Source organism: Condylura cristata, unplaced genomic scaffold (genome assembly GCF_000260355.1).
Source record: "Condylura cristata isolate star-nosed mole 26May11 unplaced genomic scaffold, ConCri1.0 scaffold00022, whole genome shotgun sequence".
Taxonomy (NCBI): Eukaryota; Metazoa; Chordata; class Mammalia; order Eulipotyphla; family Talpidae; genus Condylura; species Condylura cristata.
The window spans coordinates 21,551,977-21,568,782 of record NW_004567123.1 but is presented as its reverse complement, the minus strand read 5'-3'; the positions used below and the strand labels follow the sequence as shown (position 1 = coordinate 21,568,782).

General features: G+C 54.9%; 1 protein-coding gene across 1 annotated transcript in view; it reads left to right on the top strand.

Moving 5' to 3' along the window:
* The window catches only part of RSPO4 (R-spondin 4), a 26,730-nt gene extending 10,157 nt beyond the window's left edge, over positions 1-16,573 (top strand). Inside the window, exons 2-5 of the mRNA XM_004686989.1 lie at positions 12,974-13,162; positions 13,828-13,968; positions 15,162-15,347; positions 16,458-16,573. Of these exons, the coding sequence (XP_004687046.1) occupies positions 12,974-13,162; positions 13,828-13,968; positions 15,162-15,347; positions 16,458-16,573 (632 nt within the window). The remainder of the gene's footprint in view (positions 1-12,973; positions 13,163-13,827; positions 13,969-15,161; positions 15,348-16,457) is intronic.
* The last annotated feature ends 233 nt before the right edge of the window (positions 16,574-16,806 follow it).

The window sequence follows — 16,806 nt, the reverse complement described above, 5'->3', positions numbered from 1 at the left end:
GGGGGGGGTGGGGGGGGATTGAACTCCATACTGAAGTGATTGCTGCTCCCTTGCAGTGCTGCGCTTTAACCCCTTACGCCACCAGGGAGGGCCCTTGACCACTTTGAAAAAACGAGAAGAGTTAGTCACTGACAGTGAGCACCAGGTGGTGGGGTGTGCACATTTTCCACAGTCCTGCTTTTTAGGGTGTCTGAAAGCACTGCTTGGGGTCCCTGCTCACACCTGCTGGAGTCAGTCATGGCAAATTTTAATCCACAGGTCGCCTTTCCCATGTTTCTTTGTAAATTCCATTGCGTTCTGCAGAAGGTGGTCTGGCCAGTAGAGCATCCCATAGCTACATTGGCCTGCAGAAGGTGCCCTCCCAAGAGGCTCCCCGGTCTGTGAGGGGCGGGGCCCTGGGTCCACTTGGGTGCCCCGCTTCCACTGTTCAGCACTAGTTACTGGCAGATTGGTCTGCCCCTTTTAATCAATGTTCGAGTGATACATCTTTGTGATCTTCGTGGTGGGAACGGCACTCTGCTGGGAAGGAGTGGGTTGTCGGGAACTACGATATAAGCCCTTGCCAAGTCAATAAATTAGCCTCCTCAACCTGGATGTTCTGGACTTTCTCATTCCCCATTTGCGAATTTCTTCAAGCTCCTTCATCAGCCTCCTGGGTTGGGTGCCGCTGTATCCCAGAATCTTATTTAAATTTTTTTTTTTACATTTTTGGGTTTCTCTCTTTCAGTTTTACTATTATTATTATATCTTACTTTTATTTTGACCCCTTTTTTATTGAACTTTCTATGCTTTTCTTAGAAAAACTTTATTACCTTGTTATTTTGACCTGAAAGACCTTTCTTTTGACACCCATCTGACTCTGGATATTCTTTGCAGAATAGAAATTGTTATTTACGATATTGCTCCTATGGTCAAATCCCTTGAGTTATTTATTTGGGGGTGGGGAAAAGGAGGTCCTTTTGTCTCGTAGTCTGGGCTCTTCGATCTTATAAAATGGCCTTTCCAGAAGGTATAAGCCCAGGTTCTCTATTCCTCCACTGGACCCCTGTTCCATGAGTGGTTCTTCCTGAAGTGAGGTGTTCCAGATGCCACACCTCAGTGCTTCCCAGGACCCCACGGGTCTCTCACAGACAGGCAGCTCTTTCTGTTTATCCTCTGTCAGGACGTGACCAGCGCGTCCCTGCTAGCAATGTCTGCTGACCGTGTCCTGGGAGACCCTGGACTGAGGGAGATGGCAGGCCCAGCAGGGCGAGTTCTGATGTCAGAGCAGGAGACGTGTCGCCTGCAGGCTCACTGCCCGTGAAGACACGTGAAGGTGGCTTGCACAGCTCCCCACAGAGACTTAGAGTCCTCCTGGGGCTGAGCTTCCCTAGCCAATAGCTGGCACTTTCCTAGGGCTGCTTTGGCTAACTGGTTTCAGTCTGTGGATACTCTTATTCTCTTGCATCACCCCCACCCCAAGCAGGCCTTATTGGAGGTCTGGAGGCTGCTGCGAAAGAGTCCCAGCCACAGCGCGGGCCATTTCAGACTTCAGTCACTGAGCTGCTCAGGGCAGTTGCCTCCCTGCCTGATGAAGGAGCTGATGAAGGAGCTTGTCTGCTGGGTGCAGAGGGACTGTGGCTTTCAGTGGCACTTCTGTGCCCCAAGAGCGCTGACAAGCAGGAGCTTGCAGGACAGGGAAGCCCCTAGCAGCCAGGAGCTTGGGCTTGGGTTTGCATCTCTCCTGACTCCTCTCCGTGAGTTCTTGGGTCAACCCCTTCACGTCTCTGAGCCTCTGTTTTCTCATCCATAGAAATGGGTGTAAGCATAGGCCCAACTTTGTAGGGCTGTGCTGGGTTCGAGAAGACATTGCACAAGGACCCAGGTAGGTCAGGACCAGGCTGGCTGCAGCCACCCTCAGTGCAGGCCCAGGCTCCCCCGTTTGAGGTCCTGGGAGTTGCTGCAGGAGCTCACAGACCCAGCATCTCCAGCCTTGGCTGCCTGTTTGACTTCAGCCCTTATTCCCGGTTTTAACTGGGAGAGAAGTATGTGCCCATTTTCCAGCTGGGGAAATGGAGGCCCGGGACAGAGGGTGTAGAATTTCCAGGAACCACCCACTGCTGGGGCTGCGGTTACGTGGAAACAGCGCCCCAGGAACTGGAGGGGGGTTCCAGGTCCATCCTATTTCCGCCCTCACCTGCAGCCCCTCTCACACTCGACTCCTCCCTGCTGGCATCACGCCACTTACCGAACACCCACTGAGTGCCAGGTGCTTTGTGTGGTTGGCCCACCCCCTTAGGAGAACGATACCCATTCTACAGAAGACCAAGTGGATGAAGCCAGTTGCCCAGGCCCCCAGCCTCACCCCCGTCCCGGTGCTTGGGCGGAACCCAGGCTGGGACTGGAAGGGCAGGGCTCACTTCTACGTTTTAAGCAGGGCAGAGCACAGGGTGGGGAGGCTCTGATGTGTTGAGTACTTGGCATATTCGCTGGGCACAAGTGTGGGCGCAGTGCAGGCTGCTACCTCCATTATGCCCAGCAGCCCTTCGAAAACAGCATTGCTGTTGGTGCTCTGAGAGGTCAAGGACCAGCCAGGGTCAAGGTGGCAGAGCTGGATCAAGCCCAGCGTGGGCTCCCACCTGCCTGGTGCTGTCTCCCTCCCCATGTCCTGGGGCAGGACACCTGTTTGGGGGCCTGGCCTGAGCCCTGTTGTGGTCATTGTGACTCACCCTGCAGCCTCTGCTTTGAGAGTGACTTGGGAACATCCCAGACAGGCCCTGGGGCTTCACCCAGATGCAGGGAGCACAAACAGAGGGAACAGAGCAAGCACCTGGCCCAGTGCCCTGTGAAAGCCCAGGGAAACAGCTGGTCAAGGAGTCAGGACCTGAAGCCATGACAGCAAGGGGGGCGGGTGGAGGAGGGTGTGAGGGAGACTAAGTCGTGGGGTCTTGAATTGGGCTCTTCAGTGCTGAGGACAGGCGGCCAGCTGAGGTCTGCTGGGCACCACTGCTGCTGTGCCCAGACCAGGCCGTCCACCTTTCAGCTTTCATAATAACCCGTGAGGAAAGCTGGCCTGTCCTCCCTGCCTGCTCCTCTCAGCCCCAGCCTCGTCAGGACCGCAGGCCACTGCTCACAGCTCCCGCCCCACACTAGAGTGCATCCCCCTCCGCCTCGGGGCAGCTTTCCAGAAGGCAGATTCTGAGCCCTGCAGCCCGGGGGCCTTCCCATCTTGGCTCCAGGAAAACCCAGCCTGCTCGAACTCTGCAAGGGTTGCTCGCTCGCTGCCTGGCCCCAACCACCCTTTGACCTGCCCCGCCCTCTCTGGTGCTGGCTTCACCGCCCTCTTGCGTGCCAGGCTCTTTCCAGCCTCCGGCCGGGCACGTGCGGACCCCTCTGCCAGGAAGGCTGGCCTTGTGAGCCTCCGGGGCCTTCCTTTGTGGCCCTGGCCAGCCGGCCATCCCTGCTGACTGGCATCACTCCCTCACGATCTCAAATCATCGCTGTCGTTTAGGGACAAACTTCACGGAGGAAGGACTGCTTGGTGGTGTCCATTGTGCCTAGGACAGAGGCCTAGAAGAGGCCCTCGATAAATATTGGTGGAAGGGATGAGCCTTCCAAGGGCCAGAGACTGTCTCCATTTTACACAGGAGCAAGCTGAGGGTAAACTGGGGGTGTGGGTGGGGTGGGGGGTGGGGTGGAGCTAGGATTTGAGCACAGGTTTGTCTGATCCCCAACCTCGGGCTGTCTGGCCTCAGCTCTTATTCTAGGAGCTCTGTGTACATTATGGATCATAATCCTTGGCTCCCTTTGTATAGAACTCGCTCAGTGATCACTGGAGGTACCCTAGAGGGTTACTGACGTGACCTGTGTTTTCTTCCCTCTAACTCTGTTATAGCTCCAAAACTCAATCCTTAATAATTTTGAGCAGATCGCTGAGTTTTCTGGTAGTGAAACGCCCAGTCCAGTACTAACCTTGGGAAACAGCTGAGTGAAAGCAAGCGCCTCCTCCCTTCTGTTCCCTTTGATCTGCTCCTGGGGAGGTGTGGCTGCTCTCTCACCCCCTCTTCCCTGTGCTGGGGATCAGAAGAGAGGGTGGCGACAGGGCCTATCTTACTTCTCTGATGCTACTCACTTCCCCGTGCAGCACTGGGGGGTGGGGGGGAGGCGGATAATGCCCTCGTGCCCCTCCCCCCAATACCCCCCCCCAGCAGCAGGGAATGGGGTCAGATCTGTGTCCTGCCGCCCCTCCAGGCCCGTGGTGTGTGGTGGTGCCCTCACTGTAGCACCGCTCTGGTTTCTTGGGGCAGGAGCATGGGCTTGAGCTCCTTCGCTCTTCCCAGCTCCCCCGACCCGTGGTCCTGTGCACAGCCTCTTGGCCCTTTGGGGTGGGAATGTGCAGCTTGGATCAAGTTCAGCTGACTCCTTCAGTGTCCACTTGACGCACAGAGCGTCTTCCCAGTGGTGGCAGCCCGGGCTTACCCAGGACTGACCCGTGCCCTCTGCATGTCTTGCTCATTCTCCTTCCACCACCATCAGCATGGGGAGCGTCAGCAAATATGTCTGGCCAGGGCAAGAAATGCCCATTTCCTTCCAGTGCCCTCCACACCCCCTGTCGCCCCACATGGTTAAGGAGTGGGGAAGTACCTGTCCTGCCTCAGCCGCTTCTTCGGTTCTCTTCAGACATCTATTCACAGCCTCTGGGAAGGCTGAAGAGAAGAAAGGTGTGAAGATGTTGGCTCCCCTCACTGAATCCTGGAGGGGTGCCTGGCCCCAGTTCACACTCTTCAAGGCAGCTTTCTTTAGAACAAGGTGGCGGGGGTGGGGGTGGGGACCTGCTTAGACTCAGTTTCCTCCTTAGGCAGCAAGAACTGGGAGAAGAGGCCACATCTGGGGCCTCTCCCAGCTGCTAGGATTGAGTTGGGGGCTGGATGCCGGGAGGGAAAGGCAGACCCAGAACAGGGTTCCGAAGATGCTCGTCCTCTGCCTGGTGTAACTGGAGGCTCAAACTAGATTCCAACTTCACATCACCCTGGGGACCTCCAGGTCCCCAGAATGCTGGCTGGAGGATGGGGCCTATCCCTAGTCCAGCGCTGAGGTCAGACTCGGGCCTGCTCCAGCCAGCTCTGACGTTGGTAACACTCCCCCTTCCCCGGGGCTCACTGCAGACCCAGTGCTCCCCGAGGGCACCAAGGGGGTTTGTATTGGATTTATTCTGGGGACTAGGTTCTCCCCAGCATTGGGAACAATTACTACGACTGCCTGGCTTTAAATCCCAGCTTGTCATTTACCAGCTGGGCAACTTACTTGCCTTCTCTGAGCCTCCGTACAAGGTATAATGACATCTTGCAAGGTTGTGGTGGCAGAGTCTGGCTGTCTGCCGGGTCCTGGGGCCGCAGCCTGTGGGAGCGGGACACACGTGTGCCTTACAGAGATCCACATGCATGTGTGTGGAGTGCCTTGCCAGACGCATTTAAATAACCTCTGGCTGGTACATTAAATAACATTCAATAACCATCTGGCTGGCACAGGAGAAGAAACTGAGGCGCATATCATTTGGGCAACTTTTTCAGTCCCCACCCCCACACAGCAAACCTACCTCTCTAACACGAACAGGAAGGGAACGTCATGTCAGTATTGTATCAAAGGAAGGGCACCCTTACATGCCCGGCACTTTCACGGTGTTAGACAGGACAGTGGCAGGATGGCCTTTAGCTACTTCACCTGCTCGACAAGTTCACAACACATTCACACGCCGTCAGTGTTGTGACATTTCCAGGTTGATTTTTGACCGTTTCTCATTCTGGACAATTCTGTGATAACACCAGTTTCACAGATAACAACAGGGTACTGTGCGGGGAGATGGGTCCTGGACAAGCCTCTAGTGGGTACTGCCCCCTCCCTCCTCTCCCTAGCCCCGTGCAGCCCACCAACAGGTGGGCACCTGTAATAAGTGATGATTTTCTGAAGGTCACTGGTGGCTGCTGTGTGCCCCAGACCCCACCAGGAACACAAATGTGGCTGCTCTTAATGAGTGGCTGGGGGAGGGGACAGTCCAGGTAGACCCGAAGGGGTGGCCCTTGTGAATGAGTGTGGGAAGGGTGTTCAGGGGAGAGCGAAGCGCAGGCGCAAAGGCCCTGCGGTGTGGTGGACTTGGTGTGTTTGAGAAACAGCAAGGAGGAGGTCAGCATGTCTGGGACAGGGAGAGTAATGGAGAGATGGGAGACTGGGCAGCAGCAGAGGTGAATTCAGAAGCAGGCTTCTGGCAGACTGCATCTAGGATATGAGGGGAGGGGGAGAAGCAGGCTAAGCAAAGGGACATGAGAAGACTCGCTATTAGCTGAGAGGGACAGGAAGTGCATTTTGGGGGGGCAAAGGGTAAAAAGCTTCCATTTGGGGCATACATCCACTCTGGTTACATTTCGAGGCTCTTGGCCACCCTCTCTTGGATGCCACATATTGACATCCCAGTGCGGGTCTGCAATCTGCTTCTTGCCCAAGCTCCCTCCCATGCCTTTTCCTCACCTCTCTTATCTCCTTCCCCCTTCTGGGCCCTCCCTGGGTTAAAGCACAGCACTAAGAAGCTAAAGCCACTTCAGCATGAGTTCGATCTCTGCCCCGGAGGTGACTCAGCATGAGTTCAATCCCCACCCCGGAGGTGACCACTCGGGCCAGGCTTTCCCTGATCCGCCCGTACTTCCTCGATCTAACCACTCGGGCCAGGCTTTCCCTGACCCGCCCGTACTTCCTCGATCTGACCACTCGGGCCAGGCTTTCCCTGACCCGCCCGCTGCTCCCCTCAGCAGTGTACTTCCTGGATCTGCCTGTTCTGCTCCCAGTCTCTCTGGTGAATCCTCTCGCCGCCCCTGCACTTCTGGCCCAGTTCTGTGTGTAAAAATAAAATCTTTAAAAAAGAAATCCTCCCCCCTTCCTACAAAACCAGCCCGTTCCTGTCCTCACCTCTGTCTCCCAGAAAAACCATCCCTGGAGACTCCAGTCTCCAAGGCCAGCTCCGGCCCTGCCTGGTGCTTTGCCTGGTCGCCTGGCCCTTGGCTTTGCTGGGGCTTCACCAGCTGGTTCTGCAGTGCACGGCCGGTCCTGCAGCTACATTGCACTACCAGCTCTGAAACATTTGTTAAGCCATCATTCACTCATTCATTCACTCATTCACTCATTCATCCAGGGCCTAGTGGGCACCTGCAGTGGACAAGCAATGGGAGTTTGAAGAACAGACCAAGCTGGGCCACCTCTGGGTGGCTCCCATGAATCTCCCATGAATCAAGTAATCCAGGAGTGCCCATTCACCTGTCATGAGCGGTGCTGGACACGGCACGCATGTGCTCCAGACACCCTCCCCAGGCTCGGAGCGGTGCTACCACTACCCCACCTTGCAGAAGAGGGAACAAAGGGTAAAAGTAGTGAGTCACTTTTACCTAAGGTCACCTGGCGAGGTGGTGTCTCATCACGCCTCAAAGGCATATCACCTGGTGCTTCTCTGAACACGGGACCTGCTATGTGGCCCTGCCCCGCCACTCAGAAGGGTCTGGTGGACTGGACGCCTCTGGTTCCCTGCCCGCGCCCCACAAGCCCCTCCCCAGGACTCTCCACTCCAGGAATCATCTGCAGGGCTCACTCCTCACTGGGGTGGTGCAGTCTGCCCCCCCCCAGCAGGAATGTGCCCGGGGCGCCACTGAGCCAGCCTCCTGTGGCAGCGCTCGCTGCCTCCCAGATGTGGCGGTCTGAGCAGGCAGGCCGGGGCCCAGATGTTGTTTATTTCCCTTGGTCACTGGTGACATGCGTCCCCCACTGCCAGGCGGGGATCAGCGGATTGCTGCCCAGCGCTCTCTGCTTGGGGCCCCCACCAGCTGCTGGATCCTTCCCAAGGACAGGGCAGGGCCCCGGACAGGCCCAGGCCCTCCTCAGAGTGCACTGGCCAGGGTAGGGGCAGAGGGCGCCCTGAGGTAGGGGCAGAGGGCGGTGGTCTCCTCCTCTCTTTCCCAGACTTACCCCAGGGAAACTCCAGGAATCTCCAGCTGTGTTAGATCCTCGGTCCACCATGACACATGACGCTCTCATGCCAGACTCTTCCCTGGGCACACCCCAGTTAGGAAGAAACTTTACCCCAAAAGTGTTGACGTCAAAATCAAAAGTTCTGTGTTGATTGCTGGAGCAAGTCAAAGGCTGTCAGCACCCTTGGAGACATGGCAGGTGATGAGAGCAAGATCCCCGAGACCTCGTTAAGCCACAGGCCCGCCCGTGTCCTCACAGCCGTGTCTACGAGACTGGCCGGTGTGATTCCTGTTTTATAGCTGGGAAATCTGAAGCGCAGAGGGGCTAAGGCACTCACTCCGGGGCCTAGAGAGAGGGCACTGAGCAGAGCTGGAGTTTCAACCCAAGACGTTGGCTCTTAACCCTGCCCCACTCGGGGCAGCGGCCTCTGCTTCACCTGGAACTGATTAGCAAGGCAAATTCCGGGGCTCTGCCCAGACCTACTGAACCAACCTCTAGAGCAGCGCTCAGCAACCTAACACGCCTCGTACATGCCTCATGCTGAGCCCCTGTGCCCTCCACCGGCTTCTAATATGAGAAAGTGAAGTGGGTGAGAATAAGCTGCTCAAAGCTATGGTGCCAACCTTCGCCCTCAGGGTCAAGGACATTAAGGGGACAGCCAGTTGCTGCCTTGCACGAATTGCAGAACTAGTGTCTGGCAGATAATGAGAACTCAATCTTCAGCTTTGGATATGAGATCTGATTTTATAAGTATCGGTTACCTTCCTAAATTAGATTTGCTGGTTTTTTTTGTAAGTGTGGCACTCAGGTTGGGTATGGAGGGTTTTCCCAGTGCCAGACTCGCTTTGACTGCTAAGGAGAAGAAACTGGGAGAGGGGGTCATTTTCAGGGTCCTAGACATCGCCTGAGTCTTTCGACCCCCTCCAGGAAAACTCTGCATGTAAAGGTGATGGGAGGTGTGACACTGCAGAAATGGGGCCCTGAACCCGAATCCCAACAGAAAAAAGTAGAGAGCTCACTAGCAAACAGCAGCCTCTGGTTCTTCTCGCAGCCAGGAGCTTGGGGCCCCTCCCGGGTCATAGAGCGCGCTGGCGCTGGGAAAGCTTGTTTGAAGAGCACAGGTCACCCCAACCCCCAGGGCCGAAGTTGCCTGCTCACGTCTCTGCCCTGAGCTCTTTCTGCCCTACACAGAGGGGAAAGACCGCCTCTCCCGTCCCTGCTGACCACCAGCGCCTCTGCCTGCCTCTGTTTGCTCCTCTGTGAAATGGGGGGAGCACCAAACGTGGGGTTTGGCTCCAGGTTCTCAGATGGGGAAACACATGAGGGAGCTTGTCCAGCTAACCTGGGCCCCTGCGCCCTAACATGTGTCCTTAGATTTCCGAGGACAGAGAAGTTGCCATCCACTGCAATGTAACAGTATTAGCTTCAATTTATGAGGTGCCTCCATGCACCGAGCCCTGAGCTAACATTTTCCCAGCTGCTTTCATCCCAACTGCCCTGCCAGGTAAGCATCATCACCCCTTTTATAACTAGAATAAATGAGGCTCAGAGCGGGAAAGTTCCTTGTCCGTGATCACAGAGCTGTCCCACTACCCCAAAGCTCATATCCACAAATCCCTTGCACCAGATCTAGCCTGGATTAGGGTCTCGGTAATTATTTGTTGAATGAATGGATGGGTGAGTGAATGCATGAGTCACTCGACCCTGGGCTAATGCATTCATTCAGAGCTGTCATAAGCCTGCATCCTTTTGTAAAGTGCCAAGCTTGATGAATCCCGCTGTCATGCTCCATGAAACGCACATCCAAGTCTCAGCTCATCCCTGGGCACTCGGGGAAAGACAAAGTGACTCAGATGTCACATCAAACTCCAGCTGCTGGAGCAACTCAGGGTCATACTTTTCGAGCCGCTGGCTTTGGATGAGGACAGAATGGCCTTGATTATGGGAGGCAATTAAGAGAAATCACATGGGGTGTCATCTCCTCTGCTGCCCCCAAGAAAATGTGGGAGGTTGTAGTTGGAACCCAAGTGCTTCTATTTAGAACAGTACATTTGAGCGGGGTCCGGGTGAGGTGTGGAAGAAGCCAGGCGCTTTCAGGGTGCTCCTAGAACCCTAAGGTCCCTGGGGTGCCGTGGCGGTCAGTCTGGGTGGGTGGTACTCCAGGCCCCTCATTTTGAGGAGCAGGACTTGTCCACCATGATCTGTTTCCTATCTAGCAGGCTACCTCATTTGGTTGTAAGTTAGTGAAGAAGAGCGAGCGCCAGTGAAGAGTGACTCCCTTGGAGCTCTGGGGTGGGCCGAGCCTTGGGAGGGCTGGATCTGAGTTTGGAAGATGGTCAGAAGCTCTGTCAGTTGGGCCCAGGAGGTTTCTGGTGACTTTTGTCTTCTGCAGCTCATTTATTTTTCTCTCTCTGCTTCTGTATTAGTCAGGAGTCTTTGGTTGTAAGTGACAGAAAACCTAACTCAAAGTGGCATGAGAAAAGAGGAGAATTTATGGAAACACACCCTCCTCACCACCATCCCCCAGAGGTGGAGCCAGATGCCGGGGGATCTCTAGACTCTGCTACCACTGTGTGCCTCCATTCTTGGGGTACTCTGCCCTCACAGGGCGCCCACCAGCTCTGGTCTCTACCTTCCCAAATCCAAATCGAGGGGAAAGGACACACGCACGCTGAGCAAAAAAATAAAAAGAAGAAACAACACAACCAGTTCTTGTTGAGACACTTGTGAGTGTCTGGAGCAACCTCTGCGGGCCAGGTGCTCTGGTTGGGCCAAACCCAGATCCAGCGCATCTGGGCAGCGATGGCACCACACGGGCCACTCAGAACCAGAGCGCGTGGAGGCGAGGCTTCTGTGCCCAAAGAGAGGGGCCGTGGATGCTAGTACCCACCCAGCTTCTCACACATGGTCCCAGAACAGGCCGCCCTGCCCACCTACAAATGTCCTCCAGTCCAGGGACAGCCCAGGCCGTTGTCTGTTGACCCAAAATCAGGCTTCTCCAGAGGGGGGTCTAATTGCAATGCCAGAGTGGATGCGCATTCCCTCCCCCACCCAGGCCGCCTACCACCCACCAGGGCAGGTGCACTCTGTGCAGCATGTTGTCAGAGCCGGGTCACACAGTCCCAGAGACTGCAGAGCACTTCCAAAGTGCCGATTCCACTTATTTTGAGCTTTGTTAAAATGCACATTCTTGGATCCAAACCAGACACTCAAGCAGCCTTCCTCGGGATTCTTAGCACACTCAAATCTAAGGACCATCAAGTTGGATCTTCCTAAAGCAACACTGTACAAACTCTCATTGTGGTCACCTGGGGTGGGCGTGGAGGTGAGGGGGAATACTTACTCCTCTAACAAGTTCTGGGATGTGATGAAAAGCCCCAGGCCATCAGAATTTGGACTCGGAAGTGCTGTTCCAACATAGAGACACTAGAGGGCACCATGGTCACTGCCAGGACCAGGACCGCAGGTGCAGAACCACCTCTTCAAAGACCTGAGGTTGAAAGGTGCTTATTGAGATCTATCCTGTGCATGGGTGTACACACCACACACACACACACATCACACACACACCACACACGCACAAACACTCCCTGGGGTTCTTTTGTCTTCGCTTATCAAAATAGCCCTTTACAAATAGTGCTGTGACTCTAACTGCGGCTTTGCTGTTTGACTACCTGACTGACCTTGGAGAAAGCTCCACCCCTTCTGGTCTCAGGGACCCCAGTGAAACTGCAAGGGGTTGGGCTGGGGGGGGTTCCCCAAATCTTCCAAAACAGTAAAAGTTTGTCTTGCTAGCCCAGTCACTTCAGCAGGGTTCCACCTGGCCGGGAGCTCCTGTAACTGCCAGTTCCTCCCCACCCCCACCCCGCCCCGGCCCCAGGCTCAGCATTTCCCAGACAGTCGCTTCTGTAAAATTTTGTCATTTTCATTTTTTCCCCTGACATCAAGAAATCAATGTTGAGTCCTAGGTTAACCTTCCCCCTACTGCCCCCTCAGAGGTGCCTTCAGCTTGAATTCGAGATCCCTTATACTTTAAAGACATTTTCTCATGATAAACACTAGAGTATTGTTTTATGGAGCTTTGAACTTTATACTTGCTAACTGGATGGCGGTGATGGTGAGGAGTGGAGTTTTGTTCAGAAACGCAGTAGGAGGGCGACAGGTATGTGCAGCTCCCACACACTCAAAATAGACACTGTTAGTGAAGATTAAGTTTTTCTGTGACAGAAAACTCCAAATAACAGCTTAAACAAAACACACATTAATTTTTCTTTCGTGTGACAGTCTACGGGTAGTCCAAGTCTGTCAGGCCAAGACTGGCACAGCAGTCCTACCTACATCAGAACCCCAAATCTTATTTCCCCGTTATCCTCAACATATCCTCATGATCCAAAATAGCTGCGTGTGCTCCAGCCATCATGTTCACATTCCACGCAATGGGAAGGATGAGGGCATGCACAGGGTACTCCCTTACCCTTTAAGATAGTTTTTAGAAGTTGCAAACACTGCTTCACCCTATACCCCAGCAGTCAGATTTTGAGCACATGACCATACCTATTCACAAGGGATGCTGGGAAATGTACTCATTTGTCCGGTGACTGTGTACTCAGCTAATATCTATTTTTTTTTAAGATTTATTTATTTATTCATACAGAACTGGGGCACAGGCCAGAGATGCGGAGGGTGAGAGGATTCACCAGAGACAGAGTGGGGAGCAGAACAGGCAGATCTACGAAGTACACTGCTGAGGGGAGCAGCGGGCGGGTCAGGAGAGGTCTGCCGTGCCATGTGGTCACCTCCGGGGCAGGCGGGAATCGAACTCATGCGGAAAAGGCTTTAGCTTCCTAGCACTGTGCTTTAATCCGCTGCACCACCAGGGAGGGCCTCAGCTAATATCTTAATGAGAGTCTGGGCTGCCAACACATTTATTTTGACCCCCACCCCTCTTCTCTCCCTTCTCCCATCTTATCTCTTGGTCTGGCTGCAGTGGGCATTGGTCTGGGCGGCAACTGTACGGGCTGTGTCATCTGCTCAGAGGAAAACGGCTGCTCCACCTGCCAGCATAGGCTCTTCCTGTTCATCCGCCGGGAAGGCATCCGCCAGTATGGCAAGTGTGTACACGACTGTCCCTCCGGCTACTTCGGCATCCGCGGCCAGGAGGTCAACAGATGCAAAAGTATGTGGCTCCTCCTTTGCCTGCTGGCGTTGCTCCTGGAACTCCTGGCCCACATCCCGCCTTTCAGCTCAGCTCAGCCACAGGGGACGAAGGTGTATGCTTAAGCCCAGAACTAGACACTGGCTAAGTTTCAGACGGAACCCCTGGGCCAGCCGTTGCCCTCTCTGGTGACAGCTGGCGACCTTCCCTTGTCCCTAGTTTGCTGTGTGACCGGGGCATGTTGCTCACTCGCTCCTGGCCGAGCTCAGATGGGAGAAGGTGTCCTACATCTTAATTCTCATTTTCTCTGTGACCTGGGACAAATTAGGACCATTTCTGCACCTGGATGGAAATGGCCCAGGGAGTCCTCACTCCCAGCCCAGAGTTGCTGTGTGACTTCAGGTCAGTCATTTGTTCTTTCTGAACCTCAGCTCAAATGACAGTGGGAATCTTGACCTATAAACCTAAATCAACTTGTTACTTTAGACTTGTCACCTGCCCGCACTGAGCCTCAGTTCAAGTGAGAAAGGGAGTTCTTGAATGCAGTGCAGCTTGACCTTGAATGAGTTTGGACTTCAGTGGAGATACAGATCCTGGGGCTGCTCGGAGTCCCCCCCCCCCCAAACAGTCCAGAGGACCCTCCCTGGGCAGGTGCCCTCACCGGTGTGGCCCTGGCTCTATTACAGAATGTGGGGCCACGTGTGAAAACTGCTTCAGCCGGGACTTCTGCATCCAGTGCAAGAGGCGGTTTTACCTGTACAAAGGAAAGTGCCTGCCCACCTGCCCACTGGGCACCACAACCCAGCAGAAGACACGGGAATGCCAGGGTGAGTGGGGCCTCCTTGTTCTGGGCCTTCTCCCCGCTCTGGAGCAGGGGCCTGGTCGGGGTGGAAGGACACCTGGGAGAAACCACAGCAGTTATCATGCTATTACTGAGGTTGGTCCAACAACCCGCGTCAGGCCCACATGGGAATGGGCCTGTCCTGAGCATTGTTATGATTGCTGCTATCAGCTTCGACATCATTATTACTACCCAGGGAGGCAGCAGGGTACAGAAGAGCCCAGGCTTCCAAACAAGATTACCTGGGCTCAGAGTCTAGCTCTAAAGTTTACCATTTGTGACTTTAACTAAGCCACTTGAGCAGTCTGTCCCTCAGTTTCTACAAGTGTTTGAAAACTACAATGGAGCTTAGACCCCACCTCCTTAGGCATGGGGGCTTCTGAGGATCAACTGAATTAATACAATCTGAAGGACTTAATTCCGGAACTGACACACAGCATCTGCTCAATATATGTCAGTGTGATCACATTTTATTTCCATTATTGTCGCGGCTATTTTCCCGCCTCTTCTTTTCAGACTCCTGCGTGAGCTCCTTTTCTGTGGTCTATCCTATCATGAGGCTGCTCCCCGAGGTTTTCACTTGAATCACAAAGCACTTTCCACACATTCTTTCTGGGCTCTTGTTCAGTTTCTAGTCACACCCCTCCTTGAACAGCAGACTCACATCCCCCCCACCTGTCCATGACCTCAGCCTTCCCCACAACAACCCATCATAGCTTCAAGTGCTACAGTTGACCCAAGGCATGATCGAGCTCAAAGCCCCTGCCCAGGCCCTGGGGGCCTCCCAGCTCACCTGCGGGCCTCATCTCCTGCTCCTTCCTGCCCAAATGTTCACCTGCCCTTGCTCCAGCTTTGCATACTTTACCTATTCCCAGGGCTTTGCACATCTGCCCAGAATGTGATTCCTCCCAGCTCTTCCTCCCTCCATGTCCATCTCCTCAGGGAAGCCTTCTTCTCTAAAGCTGAACATTTGGTCACTCTTCTGGCCCAGAGCAAGATGCATGCTTTGGGATGGCTCTCCTCCTAGGTGCTTGTAAATAGCTAATTAAATGTCTCCCCTCTACTCCTTGCAAAAGCTCATGAGTCCCTTGTATGTGGAGATGATGTTTTCAGGGGACCAGACCCCCACAAAGGACTCACTGCCGCTTGACCCTGTCTATCTGTTTCTCCACCCCACAGATGTGTGTGAGCTGCGCCCCTGGGGCAGCTGGAGCCCCTGCACCCACAAAAGGAAAATGTGCAGCTCGGCCTGGGGCCTGGAGACCCGGGTGCGAGAGGTTAGCCGGGCTGGACGGGAAGAGGCGACAACCTGCCAGGTGCTGTCCGAGTCACGGAAATGTCTCATCCAGAGGCCCTGCCCTGGAGGTGAGCATGGCTGGGCATGAGGGCTGCTGTGGGCAGGGCCCGTGGGTGACTTCAATCCACCTTTACTCACCCCCCTCACGTGGATCATGCAGTGATTTCCCTGGTGCCCTTCCAAAAGAGGGTCTTTTTGGCTGGTCATAGGAAGACTGTGCATGCCCTGACATCAGCAGTTCCTGACCCTTTCAAACCCCTTCCCCTACCTCCCTTTGAATAGTAAGGGTTTGGGAACCACTCTTTACTATTCTGAAATGTACGGACCACGTGACCACTTGCACAGGTCAGTCTTTTTAATTTCTGTCTCATGCCCTAACTGTAATATAGTAGGTCCGACACACCTACTGTGTTGGGGGGTGGGGGTCAGTGAAGACACTAGCAACTTGGTGTGAAAGGAGGTTGGGGTGGAGGCTCAGCAGGCCAGGAGGACACGCGGCCCCTCACTCCCTGTGAGGCTGTGTCCTTCCAGCATGGGGCGGGGGGTGGACAGACCAGCTGGGGCCCTCTCCACTTACCCCAGCCGCCTGGCCACCAGCTCTCAACTTGCCCCCTCTGCCAGAGTTTGCCACCTAGAAGGGAAAGAACAGGACTAGATTCCAGGACTCCAGTCCAGAATGTCCACTGAGCCAGGGAGGCCCCGCATTGGGCTCAGGGGGACCATCTGAGAAGTGGGACTCACCCAGTGTTGGTCAGAAGCCTGCCTCAGCTGCAGGAGGGTCAGGGACACCATGGGCCAGATTCCTAGTTAGCCTTGGCTTTCACACAAGTGGGCCCTGGGGAAGGTCCAGACCGGGGATGCCCCGTGGGGCTGGCTGACCGCAGGGAGCGCCTTGCACTGCGGCGGGCCTTGGGAAGCACAAACTGCCTGCTACGGCTGCTGTTTTAAAGTGGGGGAGAAGGGGCAACCTGGGGGCTGCTGGTCAACCTCCAGGCTCCGACAAGCAGATGCCCGGCCTGAGGGGCTCCTCTCATCGCCTTTCAAGGCACTGAGTGGAGTGTTCACCCAGGACAAAGTTGACCTGCCAGGGATAGAGGGGACACCCTTGTCATCCAGGATTGAGAGGCCTCCCAGGAATTAAGGGACCTCGGAAACAACACCGTGTGCTCGTGTTGCAGAGAGAAACCCCAACCAGAAGGACCGGAAAGCCCGGCGTCTGCGCAAGGACAAAAAGCTGGACCGGAAGTTGGATGTGAGGCCTGGCCCACCACCGCCGCCCTGGCCGCCGGCCTGACCACCGGGCTGGGCCGCTGAGAGACCTGCCCCCGCCAGCCCCCGCCTGAGGCTCAGCTCTCCTCGCTCTCCTCCCCTTCCTCCATCCTCCCTCTCCCACACTTCTCTCCTTTTTTGTGTGTCACTCTCCCTTTTTTTCTTTTGTATTCATTTTTTAACTGTATTTTTTCCAGCTCTTTTCTTCTCCCTCCCCCCTCCCCCCCCCCCCCTTAACTGTATTTTTTCCAGCTCTTT